This window comes from Octopus bimaculoides, chromosome 4 (assembly GCF_046866305.1).
Source record: "Octopus bimaculoides isolate indiv1 chromosome 4, ASM4686630v1, whole genome shotgun sequence".
In the NCBI taxonomy this organism is placed as follows: Eukaryota; Metazoa; Mollusca; class Cephalopoda; order Octopoda; family Octopodidae; genus Octopus; species Octopus bimaculoides.
Genome location: NC_142931.1, coordinates 142,982,613 through 143,007,612, shown reverse-complemented (window position 1 = coordinate 143,007,612; position 25,000 = coordinate 142,982,613). Strand labels below are relative to the sequence as shown.

The 25,000-nt window shown below is 38.7% G+C and overlaps 1 protein-coding gene across 1 annotated transcript in view; it reads left to right on the top strand.

Moving 5' to 3' along the window:
- Positions 1-25,000, top strand: part of LOC106882860 (tubulin alpha chain) — a 30,846-nt gene that overhangs the window by 4,634 nt on the left and 1,212 nt on the right. The window contains exons 2-3 of the mRNA XM_089351613.1: positions 23,027-23,249; positions 24,689-25,000. The exon at positions 24,689-25,000 is cut by the window's right edge and continues 1,212 nt beyond it. Of these exons, the coding sequence (XP_089207739.1) occupies positions 23,027-23,249; positions 24,689-25,000 (535 nt within the window). The remainder of the gene's footprint in view (positions 1-23,026; positions 23,250-24,688) is intronic.

The following is a 25,000-nucleotide window of genomic DNA, read 5'->3' as shown; positions in this document are numbered from 1 at the left end:
CTGCGCTGAGGCTCGCTTGAAAGGTTTTGATTGAACGAATCGATCCCAATACAAATTTTTAGGCGTGATGTCTCTTCTATCTCTCTCTTTTGCCGACCGTTAAGTTACGGGCCATAAACAAACCAACACGTGGTAGTGCGAGACAGACACAAACACAAAGACGCTTACAGACACACACACACACACATACACACACACACACACACACACACACACACACACACACGCGCACACGACGGGATTCTTTCATTCTCTCCCTCAAAAATCCACTCGCAAAGTTTTGGGCGGCACATAGGGATAAAGTAGAAGAGTGGAGACACATCACTTAGTGGTTCGGGTGTTGGACTCATGACTGTAGGATTGTGGTTTCGATTCCTGGACGGGGCGATGCGTTGTGTTCTGGAGCAAAGCACTTCATTTCACGTTGCTCCAGTCCACTGAGCCAATAAACATACTCCAGTCTAGTGTCCCGTCCAGGTGGGGAATTTATACGCCATGGAAATCGGGAAACCGGCCCTTATGAGTCGGCAGGTCTCGAGAAGGTAACCTTTAGTTTATAATATAGTAGAAGACCCTTGCCCAGGGAGCTACGCAGTGGGGATGAACCCGGAACCATATGGTTGGGAAGCCGCCTGGTTGCGGGTTCCTATCACACAGCCACGATACATACACACACACACACACACACACACACACACACACACACACACATAGGGTGGCCCAAAAGTAGGTTTACAGTTATCACGTCGGCACTTTAAATTTCTTTTAAAACATTTTGTTACATTCAAATTTCTATCTTACAATTAACTAAATTAGCATAGAATAATGGTTTTATATTTTTTTATAATTAAGATCTAAACTGTTAATATATGAATGTGAAAGAGATAGTTGAATAACTGAAAACCTACTTTTGGGTTACCCTGTATATATATATATATATACATATATATATATATATATATATATATATATATATATATATATATATATATAATAATTTTTTTCCAGAGGGTATATATATGTGTGTATATGTATGTATATATATATATATATATATATATATATATGTGTATATATATGTATGTATGTGTGTGTGCATGTGTATGTATGCATATATATACGGGTAATATAGTATAGTAAAGAGAAATAAACAAAATAATTAATCTAGTGGAAATCCACAGGAGAGCAATAAAAATAGAAAATTAAGGAGTTATCTCCCCTATAATAACAAACACGAAAGCTAACGATGTCCTAAAGACCCAATAATAGTTATGTATGTGTTTTTTCGTGTTTTATTCGAAAGGTAACCACTCCTGAAGAAGTGCCAAACGTCTAAATCCAATGGACCAGTCACTGGATAAGTTTGGCATAGAAATGTTAACATAGAGTGGTGAATAAATCGATATATCGAATTTGAAGTCTCTGTCTCTTTTGAATATGAAAATTTAAAAGTTTAAAAATCTTATGATATATATATATATATATATATATATATATATATATATATATATATATATATATATATATATATATATATATATATATATATATAAAACAAATAATAAATGAGTATATGCATATATACGTACAAGTATGAGAATACCTACATCTACCTGTATATATAGGTGCATATCTGGGTACAGGACATTGCAAACAAAACGTAGACAAAAAAATAATAATAACCAGAGTACAGAAAACACACAGGCCACATAGAGAACATTTTCCTTCATCAGCTGCCCCCGTTCTAACACAGGCGTTATCCTGTCAGGTGGTGCTATTAAGTTAGACATGGCCTAGACCAATCTTTGGTCGAAACATATCTAAGTTTATATATATATATAATCGCCAACCAAGTGTGGCGTCCTATACGGGACAGTGCTACTGGCATTTATAACCCCAGGAAGGGGGCTATAAACGCCAGTAGCATTGTCCCATATAGGACGCCACACTTGGTTGGCGATTATATGTTACGATTCCATATTGCTACTGTTTACATCTCGATCAGAAATTTAATATAGCTTATTTCTCCTTTATATATATATATGTATATATATATATATATATATATATATATATATATATATATATATATATATATATATATATATATATATATATATATATATATATATATATATATATATATATATATATATATAAAGTGTAGTATATTGCCACTTAAGTGTGGCTGACCCCTAGGGGTGGATGTTACTGTTGCTTTTAGCCCCAGGAGGACATCTCCTCCAGCTGGCTTATCGACACACGACTGTGTCCTGTTTGCCAAGGGAGTTATCCCTCTCACCTCGACCAGCAGCACGAACGTATCCGGATTTCAGGGTTATTTCCCTTCGTTGGCGTTCGACAGCTGATGACCTTGGTGAGAGAGACGAAAACCTGGCAAACCTTATATCTTCTTTTCCAGTGACATTCTTCACTGATATTGAAAAGGTGAAAACAAGCAATGTTAATTCTCTAAATGAAGTATTAACAGTAACTGCACGATAAAGTGTAGTATATTGCCACTTAAGTGTGGCTGACCCCTAGGGGTGGATGTTACTGTTGCTTTTAGCCCCAGGAGGACATCTCCTCCAGCTGGCTTATCGACACACGACTGTGTCCTGTTTGCCAAGGGAGTTATCCCTCTCACCTCGACCAGCAGCACGAACGTATCCGGATTTCAGGGTTATTTCCCTTCGTCGGCGTTCGACAGCTGATGACCTTGGTGAGAGAGACGAAAACCTGGCAAACCTTATATCTTCTTTTCCAGTGACATTCTTCACTGATATTGAAAAGGTGAAAACAAGCAATGTTAATTCTCTAAATGAAGTATTAACAGTAACTGCACGATAAAGTGTAGTATATTGCCACTTAAGTGTGGCTGACCCCTAGGGGTGGATGTTACTGTTGCTTTTAGCCCCAGGAGGACATCTCCTCCAGCTGGCTTATCGACACACGACTGTGTCCTGTTTGCCAAGGGAGTTATCCCTCTCACCTCGACCAGCAGCACGAACGTATCCGGATTTCAGGGTTATTTCCCTTCGTCGGCGTTCGACAGCTGATGACCTTGGTGAGAGAGACGAAAACCTGGCAAACCTTATATCTTCTTTTCCAGTGACATTCTTCACTGATATTGAAAAGGTGAAAACAAGCAATGTTAATTCTCTAAATGAAGTATTAACAGTAACTGCACGATAAAGTGTAGTATATTGCCACTTAAGTGTGGCTGACCCCTAGGGGTGGATGTTACTGTTGCTTTTAGCCCCAGGAGGACATCTCCTCCAGCTGGCTTATCGACACACGACTGTATCCTGTTTGCCAAGGGTAGTTATCCCTCTCACCAACATCTGCAGCACGAACGTATCCGGATTTCAGGGTTATTTCCCTTCGTCGGCGTTCGAGGTGAGAGGGATAACTCCCTTGGCAAACAGGATACAGTCGTGTGTCGATAAGCCAGCTGGAGGAGATGTCCTCCTGGGGCTAAAAGCAACAGTAACATCCAACCCTAGGGGTCAGCCACACTTAAGTGGCAATATACTACACTTTATCGTGCAGTTACTGTTAATACTTCATTTAGAGAATTAACATTGCTTGTTTTCACCTTTTCAATATCAGTGAAGAATGTCACTGGAAAAGAAGATATAAAGTTTGCCAGGTTTTCGTCTCTCTCACCAAGGTCATCAGCTGTCGAACGCCGACGAAGGGAAATAACCCTGAAATCCGGATACGTTCGTGCTGCTGGTCGAGGTGAGAGGGATAACTCCCTTGGCAAACAGGACACAGTCGTGTGTCGATAAGCCAGCTGGAGGAGATGTCCTCCTGGGGCTAAAAGCAACAGTAACATCCACCCCTAGGGGTCAGCCACACTTAAGTGGCAATATACTACACTTTATCGTGCAGTTACTGTTAATACTTCATTTAGAGAATTAACATTGCTTGTTTTCACCTTTTCAATATCAGTGAAGAATGTCACTGGAAAAGAAGATATAAGGTTTGCCAGGTTTTCGTCTCTCTCACCAAGGTCATCAGCTGTCGAACGCCGACGAAGGGAAATAACCCTGAAATCCGGATACGTTCGTGCTGCTGGTCGAGGTGAGAGGGATAACTCCCTTGGCAAACAGGACACAGTCGTGTGTCGATAAGCCAGCTGGAGGAGATGTCCTCCTGGGGCTAAAAGCAACAGTAACATCCACCCCTAGGGGTCAGCCACACTTAAGTGGCAATATACTACACTTTATCGTGCAGTTACTGTTAATACTTCATTTAGAGAATTAACATTGCTTATATATATATATATATATATATATATATATATATATATATATATATATATATATATATATATATATATATATATACACAAATATATATATATATATATATATATATATATATATATATATATTTTTGTATATAAAGAAATATAGAAGAAACGAGAGATGGGCTATTTCAACATTTCTACACTATATTTTATCCTCCGCCTATCCATCATAAATACATGCACACACACACACACACACACACACACACACACACACACACACACACACACACACAGTGAGACAATAGCACAATGTATTGTCACAATTGTAGGGTCTTTAAGCTGTCTCCGTTCATAGTCCTATGTTAAGGTTCTGGGTGAACCTCTCCTGCTGTGCTTGCTTTGTGGTGATGGTGTGTGTGTCGGGGGGGGGGGGGGTGAGGGTGGTATGGTGTGGTCGGGTAAGAGCGATGCTGAGTTGTTGGACTGGGGTGGACTCGACTGCTTTTGATGTTGTAAATATAGTTTCGTTCAGGTGACTATGTATATGTATATGTATATATATATATAGTTGGTATATACACTCACTCCCAGTTGATCCAACCTTAACACTCCCTCCCCGGCATATCAACACTCACCACCATCACCACCATCACCACAATCATCGTCATCATCATCATCATCATCATCATCCCTTAATATCCTTGTGACAAGAGAGATATATATTTCAACTAATGCTTGTGTGTATACATGCATGCATACATACATACATACATATATACATACACACACGCACGGGCATGTTTATATATATATATATATATATATATATATATATATATATATATATATATAGTTAAAAAAAAAACAATAACAAAAAAACAAAAAAACAACAAAGTGAGGACGTGATATGGATAGTATTATTGGATGCTCAGGAAAGGAAAGAGAGAGTGTATTATATATATATATGTATGTATATGTATAGGGAAACACAAATATTGAGCGGTGTTCCACAAGGAACTGTTCTGGGGCCACTACTGTTCATAGTGGCCCTTCTGGACATGCCCACGGTCACTCGGAGAGCCACTGTCACTAGCTATGCTGATGACACAAAGATATCTCAGGCAATAAAGAATCCTGATGATATTGTAAGCCTGCAGAATGACCTAAATGCAATATATGAGTGGGCAGAGCAAAATAATATGCAGTTCAATGCAAAAAAATTTCAAGTACTGCGCTACAAGACCACAAGCACCTCCCAACTGGCATACACAGGGCCTGGAGGTACTGCAATCCCAGAATCACAAACAGTAAGAGATCTGGGCATCAACATGTGTAGTGATGCATCATTTCACATGCACATTGTCAAGTTGACAGCAAAGTGCAGACAACTGGCAGGGTGGATACTGAGGACATTCCGTACAAGGGATCAAAAAGTCATGTTGACTCTGTGGAAGACATTTGTTCTGAGCCGCCTAGACTATTGCTCTCAGTTGTGGTCACCACACAGTGTTAAGCGGACAGCAGAACTCGAAGCAATTCAGCGGCACTATGCAAAAAAGATCGCCACAGTCCAACAGATGAACTACAGGGAGCGACTGAAGGCACTAGGTCTCTACTCCCTGGAGCACAGGCGGGAGAGATATGTAATAATATACATATGGAAAATACTGGAAGGACTGGTGCCAAACTTTGGCATCAAGTACTACAGGAACGCCCGCACGGGTCGCCACTGCATGGTGCCAAAGGTACCGTCCACTGCATCTCACATAAGAACGAGATACTGCAGCAGCCTCGGTTTCAGAGGACCTCAGCTCTTCAAAGCCCTGCCAAAACATTTGAGAGACATGCAAGACATGGATACGGAGGTCTTCAAGACAAAACTTGACACTTTCCTCTCCACGGTGCCAGACGAACCAATGGCTCGTAATGAGACGCAGTTTAGGGCAGCTATGTCAAATTCTCTTATACACCAGATGTGCCATCAAAACTCTTGATTGGACCATGTCAGGTGGGGGAGAAGAGCCATGCGAGGAACGTGAAAATCACGGTGGTGCACCAGCATGACCGCAGCCACTTGGCTGAAACACATAAATAAATAAATAAATAAATAAATATATATATATATATATATATATATATATATATATATATATATATATATATATATATATATATATATATATGTATATATATATATATATATATATATGTACGTACATATATATGTACGTACATATATATATATATATATATATATATATATATATATATATATATCAACAACTGGTAAAAGTTAGATAAAATGGGTTGATTATAGAATTTAGATCAAATTTAATTTTAATATTGTTTAAGGGAAAGGGATAAATAAGTTGATATATAAGATATATAAGTATATGTTATGCAGGGATAAGATATACATGAACATTAATATAAGGCCAAATATATATCCATACATAAAGCCGGAGGTTAAAATGTGTTGATCTTAAAGAGGAGTTTAATGCAGTAAAGTTGAAAAAAGATAAATATGTAATCAAATGGGTTAGACATGGAGGCAAATGCAAGTTGTAAACTAAAATAAATAAGTAAATAATATTGTATCAATATTTTGAGAATGCAAATTAAGTCCTATGAATACAAGAAACGTTGCGTTCATCGCAAAGGTTAAGAATAGGGTATCTCGCCAAGAGCATAATGAATTTTTCCTTTAGGCATAAACGACATTTACTTCGTATTTATTTGATAAGAGGGCGTGGAGGTTAGTATTTTCCATTTTAAATCATACTGTATATTATCTTTTAGCTCCATTTTTTCCATTTTAAATCATACTGTATATTATCTTTTAGCTCCCAAATAAATTTACTCAAACCAGTGGAACCAGATCAACGTCTATTTTTGAAGGAATAGATGTGAGAGGCTAAACGTTTCTTAATCTGATTCTGTGTCGAACTTATATAACAATTCTTCATTCCTTGTGCCGTTACTGTACATTGATATTCTACGCTTTTACGCTTACATGCATTTCAAAATAAGCTGTTACTTTTAATTCTATAAGCACAGTTATTAGGTGTAACATTGGCCTCAGGGATATTAGGTGAACGGTCCATATTATGAGAAGATGCATTGCTCTGTAAAAATGTGTTATTGACATTTATACTTGCATTAGAGTTAATAATTGAAAGAATAGAGTTTACTAGATTACTCTTAATATGTAACGCAAAAGGCAGTATCAACCATATATTATTATTAATAATATTTTTATTATTATTGTTAGATGATTCAACACTTCGTAGTATAATGGGGTTATTGTAGTACATTTTGTATCTATCTGATCTATTTTTATTACTGTTATTATTTTTATTTTTATTATTTTTAACTTTATGGTTGTTCACATGGTTGTGAAGGCGCATGACTCAGTGGTTAGAGCGTCGAGCTTACGATCGCGAGGTTGTGAGTTCGAATCCCGGACCGGGCTGCATGTTGTGTTCTTGAGCAAGACACTTTATTTCACGTTGCCCCAGTTCACTCAGTTGTAAAAATGAGTTGCGACGTCACAGGTGCCAAGCTGTATCGGCCCCTTTGCCTTTCCCTTGGATAACACTGGTGGCGTGGAGAGGGGAGGTCGGTATGCATGGGCCACTGCTGGTCTTCCATAAACAACCTTGCCCGGACTTGTGCCTGGTGAGGGTAACTTCCTAAGTGCAATCCCATGGTCAGTCATGACCGAAGGGGGTCTCAGGTTGTTCACATTTCCCTGTTCCTCGCAAACATCTGAGGCTATTTGACAGATTTTTCTTGAGTGTTTTTCTTAAACAACACATTCCTCTTACCATCCAGTTCACCTCATCGTCGCACCTGCCTCACCCTCCAGCCCTCCACGTCTTCCGCTCACATAAAATACGTTCACATCTACACGACATTCTCCCACACCTCCAACACACCTCGGCGCTACACTCCCGTTTGCTCACCATCAACCAGCTACACCCACCCACAGATCCACAGAAACCACACGCACCCCAAACTCCATGCAACCTGTCCTTTACATGCCTCTTCTTCTCTTTTTAGTTTCCCCATAGAGTTGCATTCCTAATTGGCCATTAATCCTTTCCCCCCACTAATCTTTTCTATTTCTTTTTAGTTTCTCCACCACATTTTCTCTTTCGTCTATTTTTTTCTGATGAAGGTGAACGTCCGAAACGTCAGATTATTTCACTTCTTTATCAACGTGAAATTAATGCAACTTTTGTTAAAATTTGTCCCTTTCGTGTTGGCTATCTATCTATCTATCTATCTATCTATCTATCTATCTATCTATCTATCTATCTATCTATCTATCTGTCTGTCTGTCTGTCTGTCTCTCTGTTTATTTATACATACATACGCACATGAATACATACATACAGACTTTGTCACTTTCCGAGCGTTATGCTAATACATCTGTCTGTTTTTTACACACCCGTCTTCGTCTTTTGTTTTTTTTTTTGTAAATTCTCACCATATATATATATATATATATATATATATATATATATATATATATAAAGCCTTTTCTGTTTGTTTTCCTGTCTTGTTTTTTGTCCGCCACTACATTCCTCCATGGCTAGATTTAATTTGCGTATACAAATTTAATCTGCGATCCATGGGACGAGCCGTTTTAGCGATGCGTCCTGCCCAAGCTCGTCGAAACGCCGGTGTTAAAACGTGGGTGGCTGATGAAGGAGAATGTTCTCTATGTGGCTCGTGTGTTCTCGTCTACGTTTGTTTGCAATGTCCTGTACCCAGATATGCACCTATACATACAGGTGGATGTCGGTATGCACATACCTGTACGTATATATGCATATACTCATTTACTATTTGTTATATATATATATATATATCCACATACACACACACACACATATTTATGTGTGTGTGTGTGCGTGTGTATATGTACGTGTGTGTGTACACGTTCCTATAAACTCGTACACACGCACATACGCAGACGGACTGGACCAGAGTTAAAGACAAAAGTGTGAGATGGGAAGGGGAAGAGAGAGGGCTTGTTGTATTTGGTGCAGTGTGGAGTATCTGGAAGGAGCGGGCAGTTGGGTCACTACGCAAGCACGGTATGGCTGTTTTCTCTCAACCTCTCTCTCTCCCTTTCTCTCTCTCTCTCTCCCTTTCTCTCTCTCTCTCTCCCTTTCTCTCTCTCTCTCTCCCTTTCTCTCTCTCTCTCTCCCTTTCTCTCTCTCTCTCTCCCTTTCTCTCTCTCTCTCTCTTTCTTCTCCTTCTCTTTCTCTCGTTCGCTCGCTCTTGCACGATCAGTCTAACTCTCTGTAATAATCACTTTATATTAGTCCCCCACTCTCTGTCTTTATTCTGATGTAATTTCTGATTACGACATAGAGAGAGAGAGAAAGAAAGAGAGAGATGAGACTAGAGAGATAGAGAGAGAGAGAGAGAGAGAGAGAGAAAGAGAGAGGGGAGAGAGCTGGAAGACTAATGATGTTATGATATAAGACGGCTGTTAGGAAGTAAGACTCATCTCTCCAACTGTTTGAGTAATTGTGTAATACAAAACATTGCTGTTGTTGTTGTTAGAGGTAGTGGTGGGGAAGTGTATAGAGATGTATGTGCGTTTGTGTGTGTCTATGGAGATGTGTGTGTGTCTGTGTGTGTGTATGTGCAAGGCGGAGCAACGATATCCTGTGGTGGTGACGGTGGTGTTGGGTGTCTTGTTTTGTCCCAAGCCAGCCCTGAAATGTATATGGTATGAGCGTTGATCAACTACATTCCGGACATGACCATACCGTCGTGTTCAAATAGTTTATCCAGGACAACACTGTCTGATGTATCCTTCCTCTTTACAAGACAGCAAAGCGAAATTTGAGGGAGAGTCGGCAGCTATTTCTAGTAGGTGACGTGTGGTCACATACAGGTCATTTGATAGTGGTTGCACAAACAAACAAACAAACACTCGCACACGCACACCCTCCTCTAAAAACAACAGAAAATAGTAAGTAACGTTATGGCGATGGTGTTGGTGGTGGTGGTGGTATCGGCGGTGGGCGTGGGCGTGGGCGTGGTGGTGGTGGTGGTGGTTATGTTGATGTTGATGATGATGATGATGATGATGATGATGGTTTTAGAGTAAGATGAGTGAAAGAAGCAGCTGATGCTGAACACTCAGCAGTTTTCATTCATAAAACACCACGTGACACCAGTAAACTGATATAACTACATATACATATATATATATATATATATATATATATATATATATATACATATACACACACGCCCCTCTCCGCCCTCCTCTCTCTTTCGCATCTCTGCTCTGATTTCATTCATCCTCTTACTTCTTTCCGTCTGCCATTCATTCATTACTTCTTTCTTTCGTCCTTTCCTCCATTACTTCTTTCCGTCTGCCATTTCTTTGTCTTAAACTTTATGCTGTTTTCTTTCTTTCTTTCTTTCTTTCTTTCTTTCTTTCTTTCTTTCTTTCTTTCTTTCTTTCTTTCTTTCTTTCTTTCTTTCTCCCTTCCTTCCTTTCTTCATTCGTTTGTTTGTTTGTTTCTTTATTTTTTTCTTTCTTTCTCTCTCTCTTTCCTTTTCTTCCCCTCTCTCTCCGCCTCTGTCTGTCTGTTTTTCTTCCATATTTCTTGTACCCTACCTCTCCAACCTTTCTCATTTCTCCCCCAACAATTCTTCTGCAATTTTAGGATATATAAATCTAGCTTTATAAGACGCTATCGTACGTTAAATTCAACTTACGTTGAAAGTCAACAAACAAAGTTTGCTTTAGAAGCGTTGAGATGTATTGCAGAAGAATTTGTCGCAGGGCAGTTTAGCTTAATGGTAAATCACTTGACACGTAATCACTGGCCACCGACAGATTTTTCTGCAAAATATGGATAGTTTATCCTGTTCATGCTATATTATTAGGTTCGAAATTTCCCCAAGACACCTGAAGAATGCTGGAGGGTATATCAGCCGAAACGTTGTGTTAACAACAAACAAGATGAGGACAAATATCCGTCAAATGTAAATAATGTAAATAAGGCTATAGATGTTGGGGAGACATTGCCTGTTCGGAAAAAAGTTTCTCAGGCATTGGCTTGTTGGAACCATCAGTAACTGAATATATCTGAGATGCGTGCAATTTAATGAAGCCGTCTGGCTTACTCTTGTTGTTATGCATCTCTTTGCATCACTGATTTCTGGGTGTTTATGTCACACAGATGATATCATGTACGGGAGAGACCGCATCATTAACCGCGTCTTTCGTGAATATCAAACCTGGTAGTCTTTCCGTTTGGTTGATGTGGTCGAAAAGTTTGAGGACAGAGATGTTCCTTTTAGGCCAAGTTCAAAACTGGTACTTCGTCGGTTACGACGACGAATGTTCCACTTGATCCGATCAACGGAACAGCCTGCTCGTGAATCTAACGCGCAAGTGGCTGAGCACTCCACAGACACACGTACCTTTAACGTAGCTCTCAGAGAGATTCAGAGTGGCAGAGAATGTGAAAAGACTGACCATTTGAATTACTGGTACAACTTATTTTTGACAGCTGAGAGGACTGGAGCAACGTGAAATAAAGTGTTTTGCTCAAGGACACAACGCGTCGTCAGAAATCGAACTCATAACCTAACCACCGTGAGCCAAATACCCTAACCACTAGGCAACGGCTTCACCAAACCCTTAAACCGTCTTCAATCAAGTTCACCAAAATCTAGTTGAAAAGGAAGATGAAGGTGAGAAGAAGAGGCTGCTCTCCAACAAATTTGATGAAACGGGTATTTTTGAGAATGGTAAAATTGGGGTGACAAAATAGGCCTACAATAATTATGGGGTTGCAGGGTAACTGCAAAAACTGAAAGAATGCATTGCCCCTTGTTTTGGCTGGGTAGTCTAGAGTTTTGCGTTGGGCGTTTCGAATTCTCTTATGATGTAACATTGTTGTCTCTATATTAATATTTATTGTTCTCTTATATTATATGAATATATTTATTGTTATGAAGGTCCCCCCCCCCTGTTTCTTGTTATTTTTTAATGTATTTTGTCTCTTTACTTCTCCCCAATGCCTCATTAATGTCTTCAAGCACTCACTGCTCGCTACAAGCCGGGCAATACAGTCGGTAGAAGTTCTTCGGTAGCAACAAATAGAAATCCAGTGGTGGGTAAGGGTGATGACGTTCTTGGGGAAACTCCGGGCATCGACGAAGATAACAAGCTAGCGGGTATATTCTGGAGGACTTTCGGGCCCGGTACCACCATGGATAACTTCAAGAAATACCCAGCTTGGCAGTGCTACCGAGGAACACTGCTAGTTCGAGATGAACTCTACAGGCACGGAAGCGCCGTCGGGTGGGACTGTCCGAGATGCGCTCAAAGCGACGAAACCGTTCTGTATGCATTCGATGAATCCGTTCTGCACGTTCGAGTATAGCTGAGTTGTGGAGTAAAGTCGAACGGCTTTTATCACGTGTGGGGCGAGTCTGACTATCAGTCGAATCCTTGGTGAGGATCGCCCCCACCACAAAATCTTTAACAAGGCAGGGCAGCCGGTGTTCCTCTGCCTAGTGGCAATGGCGAAAGAGATTGTGTAGTGGACGAAGCTGAAAGAATTAAAGAAAGACATCTTCCACTTCAGCTTTCGTCGACCTTTTAAAGTTCCACTTGAAAAATAAAGTGAGGGTGGAGAGAGAATTGCTACCATCCGGTGAATTTGTGAAAAGACGAGTGATTGTGATAAGAACGGTTAGAATGAATGGTCCTATTGTAAGTATGCACCTGTAGATTGGAGAGCAGGAAAGAGGGCTCGCACCTTTGGTGGTCAGTATAATTCGGGATCTGTGGGGTTCCTTGATTGGCCCTAGTTAGGGTTTCTCCTTTATAAGGATGACTGCATCATTCATGTTATCACATGCTTTATATACTATGTATACATTTATCGTACTTCAATGTTTTTTTCATTTCTTTTCCCCTCACCCTTTAAGAAAATCCCCACACAAATTGTTGTCTGTCCCCTTCATCTATGCCTCTGTAGCTAATAAAAGGAATTATTATTATTATTATTATTATTATTATTATTATTATTATTATTATTATTATTATTATTATTATTATTATTACCACTACTACAAGGCGGTGAGCTGGCAGAAACGTTAGCACGCCGGGCGAAATGCTTAGCGCTATCTACTCTGTCTTTAGGTACTGAGTTCAAATTCTACCGAGGTCGACTTTGCCTTTCCTCCTTTCGAAGTCGATAAATTAAGTACCAGTTGCGTACTGGGGTCGATCTAATCGACTAGCCCCCTTCCTCAAAATTTTGGGACTTGTGCCTAGAGTAGAAAAGATATTATTATTGATGTTATTATTATTATTATTATTATTATTATTATTATGCCTGCGGCTTCCTCTCCTCTTTATTTCCGTTCGCCTATTTCCAGCAAAGGTAAGGTATGTATCGCCCTCTCATTTGTCTAAAGGTAATTTTATACGTTAAATGTTGATGCGTATAACAGACGTCATTCCCTCACCTCAGACACATCTACCCGTTATTTACCCAGCATCTCCCTCATCCACTGCAATCCTTACAATTCTTCATCCATTTACAGAATTTTAAAACTTTTTATCTGACTTATTTTCTGGGGTTTTTTTTATGTTCTTTTAAATCACAATATTCTCTCTCTCTCTCTCTCTCTCTCTCTCTCTCTCTCTCTCCCTCACTAACACCCTCGTTCTCCTCTCCCTACCTTTCTCCCCCTCTCCCTCTCTTTCTCTGTTAGTCTGACTGACTGCCCTCCTGCCTGCCTGCCTGCTTGTTTGTCTGTCTGTCTGTCTGTTTACCTATCTTTGTGTTGTGTCGTCTGTTTGTTTGTGTGAGTGCTTGTGTGTGTGTGTGTGTGTGTGTGTGTGTGTGTGTGTGTGTGTGCTTTTCTGTGTGTGTGAATGAATCACAACCGTCACTCGCAAGCGAGTATGACTTATTCGCAACGCTCGGATAGTGCTTTTTACGTGCCACCAGAACGGGAGCCAGTCAGACGGTCCTGGCGTCGATACTGGTTTTACTTGACTCAACAGGTCTTCTGGAGCATATCATATCGCCCGACGCGTCAGGGGTATTCTTAACTGAGCCGGACATGCATGGCTGCGATCTCACTTTAGTCACCGGGTCTTCTCAATCACAGTCCATCTCCAAAAGTCTCAGTCTCCTGTCATTGCCTCTGTAAGGCCCAATGTTGTAGTGGTGGTGGTGGTGGTGGTGGTGGTGGTGATGGTAATAGTTGTGGTGGTATGGTTTTGGTAAGGATTAAAGTGAGGTTGCTATTTGTGATGGTAGTGGTGGTGGTAATGGTCGTGGTGGGGTGGGGGTGGTTGTGGGGGATGTATAGTTGTAGTGTTGCTGGTATGATTAAAATACTTCTGCTCAATAACACAAATAGAGTGGATACCGTTTACAGGTGATTACAAGTGATTCATTTGATAGACAAAGCCTACAACAACAACAACAACGACATTGACATTATAACTGGAATGTCGCTATAACCACTGTAATTATCCCTAACTTTTTTATCGATGTCTGTCTTTCTTCCTCCATGTTATTTCGGTTATTTCTCTAATACTTTTATTGCATTCTTCTTCTTCTTCTTCTTCTTCTTCTTCTTCTTCTTCTTCTTCTTCTTCTTCTTCTTCTTCTTCTTCTTCTTCTTCTTCTTCTTCTTCTTACAACACTATCTCTGCCTCGCATTCTACAAGTGTGTTTGAAGATGTATGTATGTATGTATGTATGTGGGTGTTTATGGTTTTAATGCTGTGCCCCTTTATGCCATGTAACTTAGTTATTCGACAAATAGAGAGCGATGGAATAAGTATTAGATTTTAATAAATATCGGGCCGATACATTCAACTAAATCCTCAAATGTGGTTTCCCTGTATAAACGCGGGTCAACGCGCGCGCGCACACTTCTTTCAGTTTCCGTCTATCAAATCCTTTAACATGGCTTTGATCAACCTGAGGCTATAGTAGAACAGAGTTCTTCGCTACGGTGATGTCTAAAATACTCTTTCCTACTCTAGGCACAAGGTCCGAAATTATTGGGAGAAGGGGCCAGTCGATTTGATCGACCTCAGTACGCAACTGGCACTTAATTTATCGACCCCCAAAAGGATGAAAGGCAAAGTCGACCTCGACGGAATTTGAACTCAGAACGTAAAGACAGACGAAATACCGCTAAGCATTTCGCTTGGCTAGCTAACGTTTCTGCCATCTTGTAGCCTTGATGTCTAAAATACCGTAAATCTTCGAGTATAATCCGCATTTTTTCCCAAAAATTTAAAGGTCAAAATCCCTAGTGCGTACTATATACGAGGTTGAAAATGAAAAATATTTTCTAAGCAATGTCCGAGTCTCAATTTGATGTCCGGCAATGTTTATTCAGACGCATTTTGTGATGTCGGGCGCGAAAATACTTTAAGCTAATACCTTAAGCTATATATATATTTTCACTGACGTTATTACTGTTATGTCTTTATTTTCTGCAAAGTGCACAAAAAAGCTACACGTTTGCATTATGTTATATATACAATAATAATAAAGGACGTTACCGTATATATGTTTACAAACCAAGGACGTTATATAGACCTCCTTGACTGAAGTTAGAGAAGGGGTGCGTATTATACACAAGGTTTAAGTTTTTCAGAGGTACAGTCCCCTAAAAATCCCCTGCGTATTATACTCGAGGATTTACGGTACTCGCTTATGATTGGCAAATACACCGAAATTTTGCAAATTTAAAAGGCTAATAACTTTTTAATTATAGATTTATAGGAAAAATTAATTTCAGTTTCATGATTAGTATAGAAAACTTAATCGATGTACCAAATTTGAAAAAACAATTGGAACAAAATTGTAAGCAGTGACGAAAATCACAAAGATCCCACACTTGTACAAGGTGACACGCAGTAGGATTGAACCCAGAACCGTGTGGTTGTAAAGCAAACTTCGCACCACATTGCCACACACTGCGTAGGTATTAGCAGTTATGGTAGCGATGTTTCTAGTTCAATAATGTAAAATGAAGACTTACAGGTGATTCATTCTTTAGACAGAGACTGCAACAACAGTCACGTTAGAACTGTTATTAGCACTAATTTATTTAAATCTTTTATTAATGTTTTCTCGTTTATTTTTCTCTTTATATATCATTGTTTTGCCTTTCTTTCTTTCTTTCTTTCTTTCTTTCTTTCTTTCATGAAAGAACTCTAAACGTGTCCGAAAGAATATTTCCATGTGTATGTAGGTGTCAAGCAGTCGCATATTTTCCTTCTATTCCTCGGTAACATGTTATTTCGGTAACAGTGGACAGCCTGACTGACTGACCTCTGACTTCTGACCTCTGACCTCTGACCTCTCTACACTTTCTAATATATATATAAACAAAACAAAACAAAAGAAATACCCAACTATTGCTCCCAATTATAAATATTATACTATCTATGTTTCTGTAACGTTTCTATTAGAGCAGCTAACGTAGCCTATCAGTAATCCTACACTAGACGCCTTAAAACTTGTATATACTAACGCTATCATATTAATCCTTCTTCCTAGTTCCCACCTCGTTTTCAATTTCCTAATCTATCATTAATATATAACCTCCAAATAGATCCACTTTTTACTAAAGAGCAAAACTTGATAATCGGATTAATCTCACAATCCTTAGGGATATACATTTTCCTTCAAATCCCAAACGTAGTCCTCAGCCAAAGAATGATTCCCCAAATCCTTATCTATATTTCAAGAACACAAACTTAGAATTAAGCTATCTTCTTAATTATCACAGTCTTGTATATTTCCTTTCGTAAGTGATTTTATCAATACAACGCCCCATGTTATTAGAAAGCATCTTTTATACGTTAACATATTTTTATTATTAAACGGGATTCTTTACAACAGATCATTTGGTTAATGTTTTATTATTAGAAATTAATTTTTAGGTTTTTAACCTTTAATAATATACTTCTTAATAATATTAGGTTGGCAATTAAATACCCGCCGTTTTTTAAATTTAAATTTTTTAAAAGGTTTAATAAAAAATAACAACTAATTAATCAATATTGTATTCATCCTTGTTGTTTACAACTTCTTCCCAACGTTCAACAAGATTTTCAATACCGCGTTGGCAGAAATCACCCGATTTCGACTCGAAAACTTGATCCAACCAAGCTCTCAATTCTGCATCAGTATTGAACGAAACTCCGCGCCTAGCATTTGAAAGAGATCGAAAGAGGTGGAAATCCGTTGGTGCCAAATCAAGAGAGTACGGCGGGTGTGGCAGCACTTCCCAGCCATGCGTTTGAATGGCTTCCTTGGTCATATTGGCAATATGAGGGCAGGCGTAGTCGTGCTGCAGAAGAATTCCATGCTGACGATTAGGTCTTTTCTCTTGAATAGCCGTGTTGAGTCGTTCAATCTGTTGATCAAACAGTTCTGCGTTGACCGTTTGGTTCCGTATAAGCAATTCGTAATGGATAAAGAAGCCTGTCGTATATTCACGTGTGTGTGTGTGTGTGTGTGTGTGTGTGTGTGTGTGTGTGTGTGTGTGTGTGTGTGTGTGTGTGTGTGTGTGTGTGTGTGTGTGTGTGTGTGTGTGTGTGTATGTGTGTGTGTGTGTGTGTACTTGTCTCCAACCACTGCTTGACAACCGGTGTTGGTGTGTTAACGTCTCCATAAATTAGCGGTTTGGCAGAACACACCGATAGAGTAAGTACCAGGCTTACAAAAATCATTCGACTAAAACTCTTCAAGGCGGAGCCCCAGCATGGCCACAGTTAAATGACTGAAGCAAGTCAAAGCTAAAGGATTACACATTCTCTGGTTAAACCAAAACAAAACTGCTTTCTGTAAAGAAAATTTTTAATAGCATCAGAATTCAATCCTGTTTTTAGAATCCATTTTTATTTCCAACCCAAAACACGACAAAACACTACAGACTACCACAAATCAATACCAAACACCATAAAACAACCACAGGATCCGTTTTTCTCCCTTGCAAAATGATGGAAAGTGAAATGTGGAGAAAATGCTCATCATTTTGATTTTCTCCAATGTCACTCAATATGGCTGTCGGTTTATATATCGTGTTTACTGAGGTCTGTTTTGGAAATTATGGCATTACAAATATGTGGCTTCAGATTTCTTCTGATTCAACAAGTCTATGGTCAAAACTGTCCTAGATATGACCATCCCATTATTTATCCAGGCGTAGTATGTCTTGGACTATATTGTCTAATGTGTTTTTCCCTTTTTAAAACATAACAGCGTGTAATTTGAGGCATATTTGTTTGTTATTTCTTGTACGTTAATCTACTTCGCCGAGGCTCTCTTGTTGGCTCGAGTTTCGGATCGCTGCAAATGTTTATTATGAAAAGTTTGTAACATCTGTTATACTAAAGTGGTGTTTATTTTAGGCGGGTATTTCTCTAGCCACTTTAAAATATATTTATTTTGTTGTGTTCAGGTTTTTAAGTTTTTAAGGGGGGGGATGGGGTTCTGAAAGCGGATGCTAGATAAGTTATTGTAAGATTTGTCCGTTTTAATTCTGCCTTTGTTGTTACTGTTGTTGTTGTTGTTGTTGTTGTTGTTGTTGTTATCATCATTAAGAGCGTGGTCGACTTTGATTAAGCAGTCAAATAATCAAACACTTTTTAACCACAGTCATCCCGCCTATCTTGTGCGTATAGCAGAAAAGATTATTATTATTATTATTATTATTATTATTATTATTATTATTATCATCATCATTATTTTTCCTTGGGGCTGGCCAGATTGGAGCAATCTCGAGAATAACCAGCCGAAATTGCAAAGATAATCTGGATCTCGACTGAAGAGAAAAAACTCCGAATGACCCGTCCTTGTTTTCCTTATATCGTCCGTCTGGATATTTTGTTGTCCCTTTCTTGTATCACCTAACTGTCTGGATGTTTTGCGTTCTTGTACCATTTTGTATTATATATATTATATATATAGAGAGAGAGAGAAGGGGAGAGGGAGAGAAAGAGAGAGAGGGAGAGAGAAAGTGAGAAAGTCAGAGAGTGGTAAGGAGGGAGACAGAGAGAGACACACCTGAAGTTAAAACAAACAATTTAAGCAGTTTAAAAAAACACAATTATGGTTAGCTATTCGACTTCTAAATCTCTATTTTTAAAAGACGTACACTGAGTTTTGTTAATTTACGATAAAATTTCACTAATACAATTTACAATACATTTTCAGCAAATTCATTTGAATTTAAAAAATTTCTACAGTGGTAATTTTCAAGGGAAGTAATAAAGAAAAAATAATTTAGAGTAGCGTCCCTTAGCAAAAAAAACCTACAAATGTATAAGCACCTTTTTCTTTTTGACTTGATCGTTTCTTCTATCTTTTATCTTTTACATGCTTCAGTCATTAGACTGCGGTCATGCTGGAGCACAGCCATGAAGAATTTTAGTCGAGCGATTTTTTTTTTTTGTAAGCCTGGTACTTATTCTATCGGTGGATTTTGGCGTACCGCTATTTTACGGAGACGTAAACATACCAATATCGGTTGTCGAAGACGCACACACATAAACAATATATATATATATATATATATATATATATATATATATATATATATATATATATATATATATATATATATATATATATATATCCAACGGCTTCTTTCAGTTTCCGTATACCAAATCTACTCACAAAGCTTTGGTCGACCCGAGGCTTTAGTAGCATATTTTTTCCCAAGGTGCCACGCTGTCAGACTGAACCTGAAATGATGTGGTTGGGAAGCAAGCTTCTTACCACACAGCCACGTCTTCGCCTATTGAAGATCTCATTGAATCCAGTATTTTCGAGAAGTATTGATCCTTCCAGTAATGCCAAGCAGTAATTGATGCTATCGGAAAATGTCCGCGTTCTTCAGACCACACTGAAGTTCAATTTGATGGACGTACATTCATTTCTCTGCGGCAGATGTGTGTGTGTGTGTGTGTGTGTGTGTGTGTGCAGATCATGCAAGGGACGCTACTACAAATTATCTTGTATGACTTCCCTTGAAAACTACCATCGGAGAATTTATCCAACCAAATGTTTAGAATTACATTTAAATGTAATATCTTGTATAAATTTCTTGTGAATTGTATGTTAACAAAACTTAGTGTAAGTCTTTTAATGATGCAGTTTTGGTTGTTGTCTTTAAAAAGACATTCGTTAAGTTTTCTTTATTCGCAATTCACAATAAAAGAAATTGGTGTAGTAAAGATTGTTTGCCAACATAACATGGCAGACCTGGTTTAGGACGAATGTTACTGTAATTTAGCCCCAGGAGACATCGTCTCCAGCTGGCTATACGACACGGACAAGGGAATCTAGTACCCCCACTCAGCTCAGAACGATATCTGTGTATCGCGATTTCCGGGTTATTTCCCTTCATCAGCACGCACGCACACACACACACACACACACACACACACACACACACACACACACACACACACACACACACACACACACACACACACACACACACACACAACACTTGTATGTATGGCGTATATCTGTGTGTGAGAGCGTATATATATATATATATATATATATATATATATATATATATATATATATATATATAATAATACAAATGATATGTGAGCATATGCATATATACATACATATATGTACATACCTACATCTACATGTATATATAGATGCATATCCGAGTACAGGACGTAAAAAAAACGTATATATATATATATATAAACTGGCAATATGACCATCCCCAAGTACAACAATATATATATATATATATATATATATATATATATATATATATATGTATATATATATATATATATATATATATATATATATATATATATATATATATATATATATATATATATATATATATGAATACACACACACATACATATATATATATACATATATATACATATATATATATACATATATATATGTGTGTGTGTGTGAATATATATATATATATATATATATATATATATATATATATATATATATATTCACACACACACACATATATATATGTATATATATATATGTATATATATGTATATATATATATGTATGTGTGTGTGTATTCATATATATATATATATATATATATATATATATATATATATATATATATATATATATATGAATACACACACACATACATATTAACATACATCCGCGTGTGTTTGTGTGTGTTTTAGTAGTTCCTTAATTGGATAGAAATTGTGGAACAGATGAACGAATAAATCAACTTTCGTTGATTCCTCTTACTTCTGACCCTAAATTATTTCATTAAATCTATTTCCGTTTCATCTCCCCTAAATCCCCAAACATGGGTTTTGGCTGTCGTAGCCAAAATAAACTAAGGAACAGGAGACAATATGTGATGTGTCCTAACTTTCGTTCATTCTCAATTGGGATCGGTCTTCTAAGGTATCTGAACATTCTCAAATTACAAAGACCTCCTTTATTGTAATACATCTATTGACAAATCTTGTCTGGTTAGCAGCACGTTTCTCTAATGACCAATGCAACGTTTTCAGCAGAATTCCCTGTCTGTTATATGTTTGTAAGAAATGCTATGATGGCGTGCATGACCCACGTCTGCTACTGTTGTTGTTGTTTTAATTGTCGTTGTTATTGTTGCTGTTGCTGCTGCTGCTGCTGCTGCTGCTGTTATTGTCCTTGTTGTTGGTGTTATTATTATTATTATTGTTATTATTGTTGTTGTTGTTGTTGTTGTTGTTGTTCTTCTTCTTCTTCTTCTTCTTCTTCTTCTTCTTCTTCTTCTTCTTCTTCTTCTTCTCGCTGTTGCTGTGTAACTCCATATCAAACTTGATCAAGGAAACCATTTATTCGAAGCCATTCCAGTAGGTGTCAAACTCATATTTTAAAGTTTTTGTGGAATAGCATAGCCTAATGTGTTCTTCCCACTTTCAAGATTGTTGGATGTGATACGAGAGAGAGATTTGTGTGTGTGTGTGTGTTTGTGTATCTGTGTTTGTCCCCGCGCCATCGCTTCACAATCGATGTTGGTATATTTATATCCCCGTAACTTAGCGGTTCGGCAAAAGAAATCGATAGAATAAGTACTAGGTTTACAAAGGATAAGACCTGGGGTCGATCTGTTCTACAAAAAGCGGTGCCCCAGCATGGCCGCAGTCAAATGACTGAAATAAACAACAGAATAAAAGAATAAGGTCATATTGTGTGAAGACGCGTGGCTTAGTGGTTAGGGCATTCGGCTCACGATTGTTAGGTTGCGTGTTCAATTCCCGGCGACGCGTTGTATTCTTGAGCAAGACACTTTGTTTCACGTTGCTTCAGTCCACTCAGCTGGCAAAAATGAGTAATACCTGTAATTACAAAGGGGACAGCGTTGTCACACTCTGTGTCACGCTGAGTCTCCCTGAGAACTACGTTGGGGGTACACATGTCTGTGGAGTGCTCAGCCACTAGCACGTTAATTTGGCGAGCAGGCTGTTCCGTTGATCGGATCAGCTGGGACCCTCGTCGTCGTAACCGACGGAGTGCTCCTTTTAATACACACACACACACACACATATATATACACAAATTCATACAGTGACATGTAGAGGGATTGAACCAGGAGTCATATGGTTGGGAAGCAAACTTCTTACCACACAGCTACATACAATATTCTTTATTCATTAAACTAATGAGTCTGATTTTGTCTTTCCTTTCCTTGCAGCGTGAGTGTATCAGTATCCACATCGGACAGGCAGGAGTTCAAATCGGCAATGCATGCTGGGAACTGTATTGTTTGGAACATTGTATCCAACAAAATGGTCAAGTACCTGATCTGAAGTCACAAACAGGCAGCGATGATTCGTTTAACACGTTTTTCAGCGAAACTGGTGGAGGAAAACACGTCCCAAGGGCCGTTTTTGTTGATCTGGAACCGACGGTCATCGGTAAGTTGGTTTACTACAAACTTCAACTTATAGCAAACTTCAACTTATAGCAATTAAATCGAGACAACCTTTAAATTATAGTTAATCATAGGAACTGATGCTTTCTACTACATTATTTTCGTCACATGCATTGTGCATCCTTTTCTCTCCTATAACAAGTTTTTGAACTTCTAAGAGAGAGTTAAAGTACGTTTCAGCACCCATTCATTATTTATAAGAAATAAGGCTGGCAGAAACGTTAGCACACCGGGCGAAATGCTTACCAGTATTTCGTTTACCGCTACGTTCTGAGTTCAAATTCCGCCGAGGTCGACAAATAAAGTACTAGTTACGTACTGTGGTCCCTTTGTCAGTCCTCGTTTGTCCCCTCTACGTTTAGCCCCTTGTGGGAAATAAAGAAATAAGAATCGTGAGCACGCCGGGCGAAATGCTGCGCGGTATTTCGTTTACCGCTACGTTCTGAGTTCAAATTCCGCCGAGGTCGGCCTTGCCTTTCATCCTTTCAGGGTCGATGAAATAAGTACCAGTTACGCACTATCTCCTCATCCAAATTTTCAAGCCTTGTGCCTACAGCAAAAAGAATTATTTATGAGAAATTATGTTGGAGAATATCATAAAGAGCTTATCTTATGGCATATTTCTCATATCATAGTTATTCTATTATTCTCTTATTCTGTCTCTATTCTAGAATTTGTCGAAATTCCTTATTTATGTCACTTTTATTTCTCTGTTTCAGAATTTGTTTACGTCTATATTTCATTTTGTATTTCTCTTCTATGATTAATTCTTTAGCAGATCCGATCTATTACACGTGGGGGTGAGGTGGGGTGGTGTGAGGCGAGGAAAAGAAATTTTTTTGTGTAAGCTTAGTATCCTGCATCTGTTTTTATACATATATGTTGTCTTACAAACACAAACATACAGTCACACACACGCGCCCACGCGCCCCCCCCCCCCACACACAAACACGCGCACGCGCGCACACATACACGCACACACAAGCATACACACACGCACACACAAACACACACGCATACACACGCATACGCGCGCATGCACGGACACATACACACACACAAACACACATACACACACAAACATACACACACGCACACACAAACACACACACACACACACAAACACACACACACGCATACACACGCGCGCGCACACATACACACACACATAAGCATACATACACGAACACACAAACACACATACGCACACACAAGCACACACACATACACACACAAGTATAGACACACGCACACACAAACACACATACGCACGCACACACACACACACACACACACACACACACACACACACACACGCATACACACGCATACATATCAAATATACACATGCTGACATACACACACGCACGAACCCTTATTTACACAAACGCTAATAATAATTCTATTGTTTCTTTATTGCAGATGAGGTCCGCACAGGTCCGTACCGCCAGCTTTTCCATCCTGAGCAACTTATCAGCGGTAAAGAAGATGCGGCCAATAATTATGCCCGTGGTCACTACACAATTGGTAAGGAGATAATCGATTTGGTTCTGGACAGAATCCGCAAGCTCACTGACCAATGTATTGGACTACAGGGTTTCTTGGTGTTCCACAGTTTCGGTGGTGGCACAGGTTCCGGTTTCACCTCCTTACTGATGGAACGCCTGAGTGTCGACTTTGGGAAGAAGTCCAAGCTAGAGTTCTCGGTGTATCCTGCACCCCAGGTTTCAACAG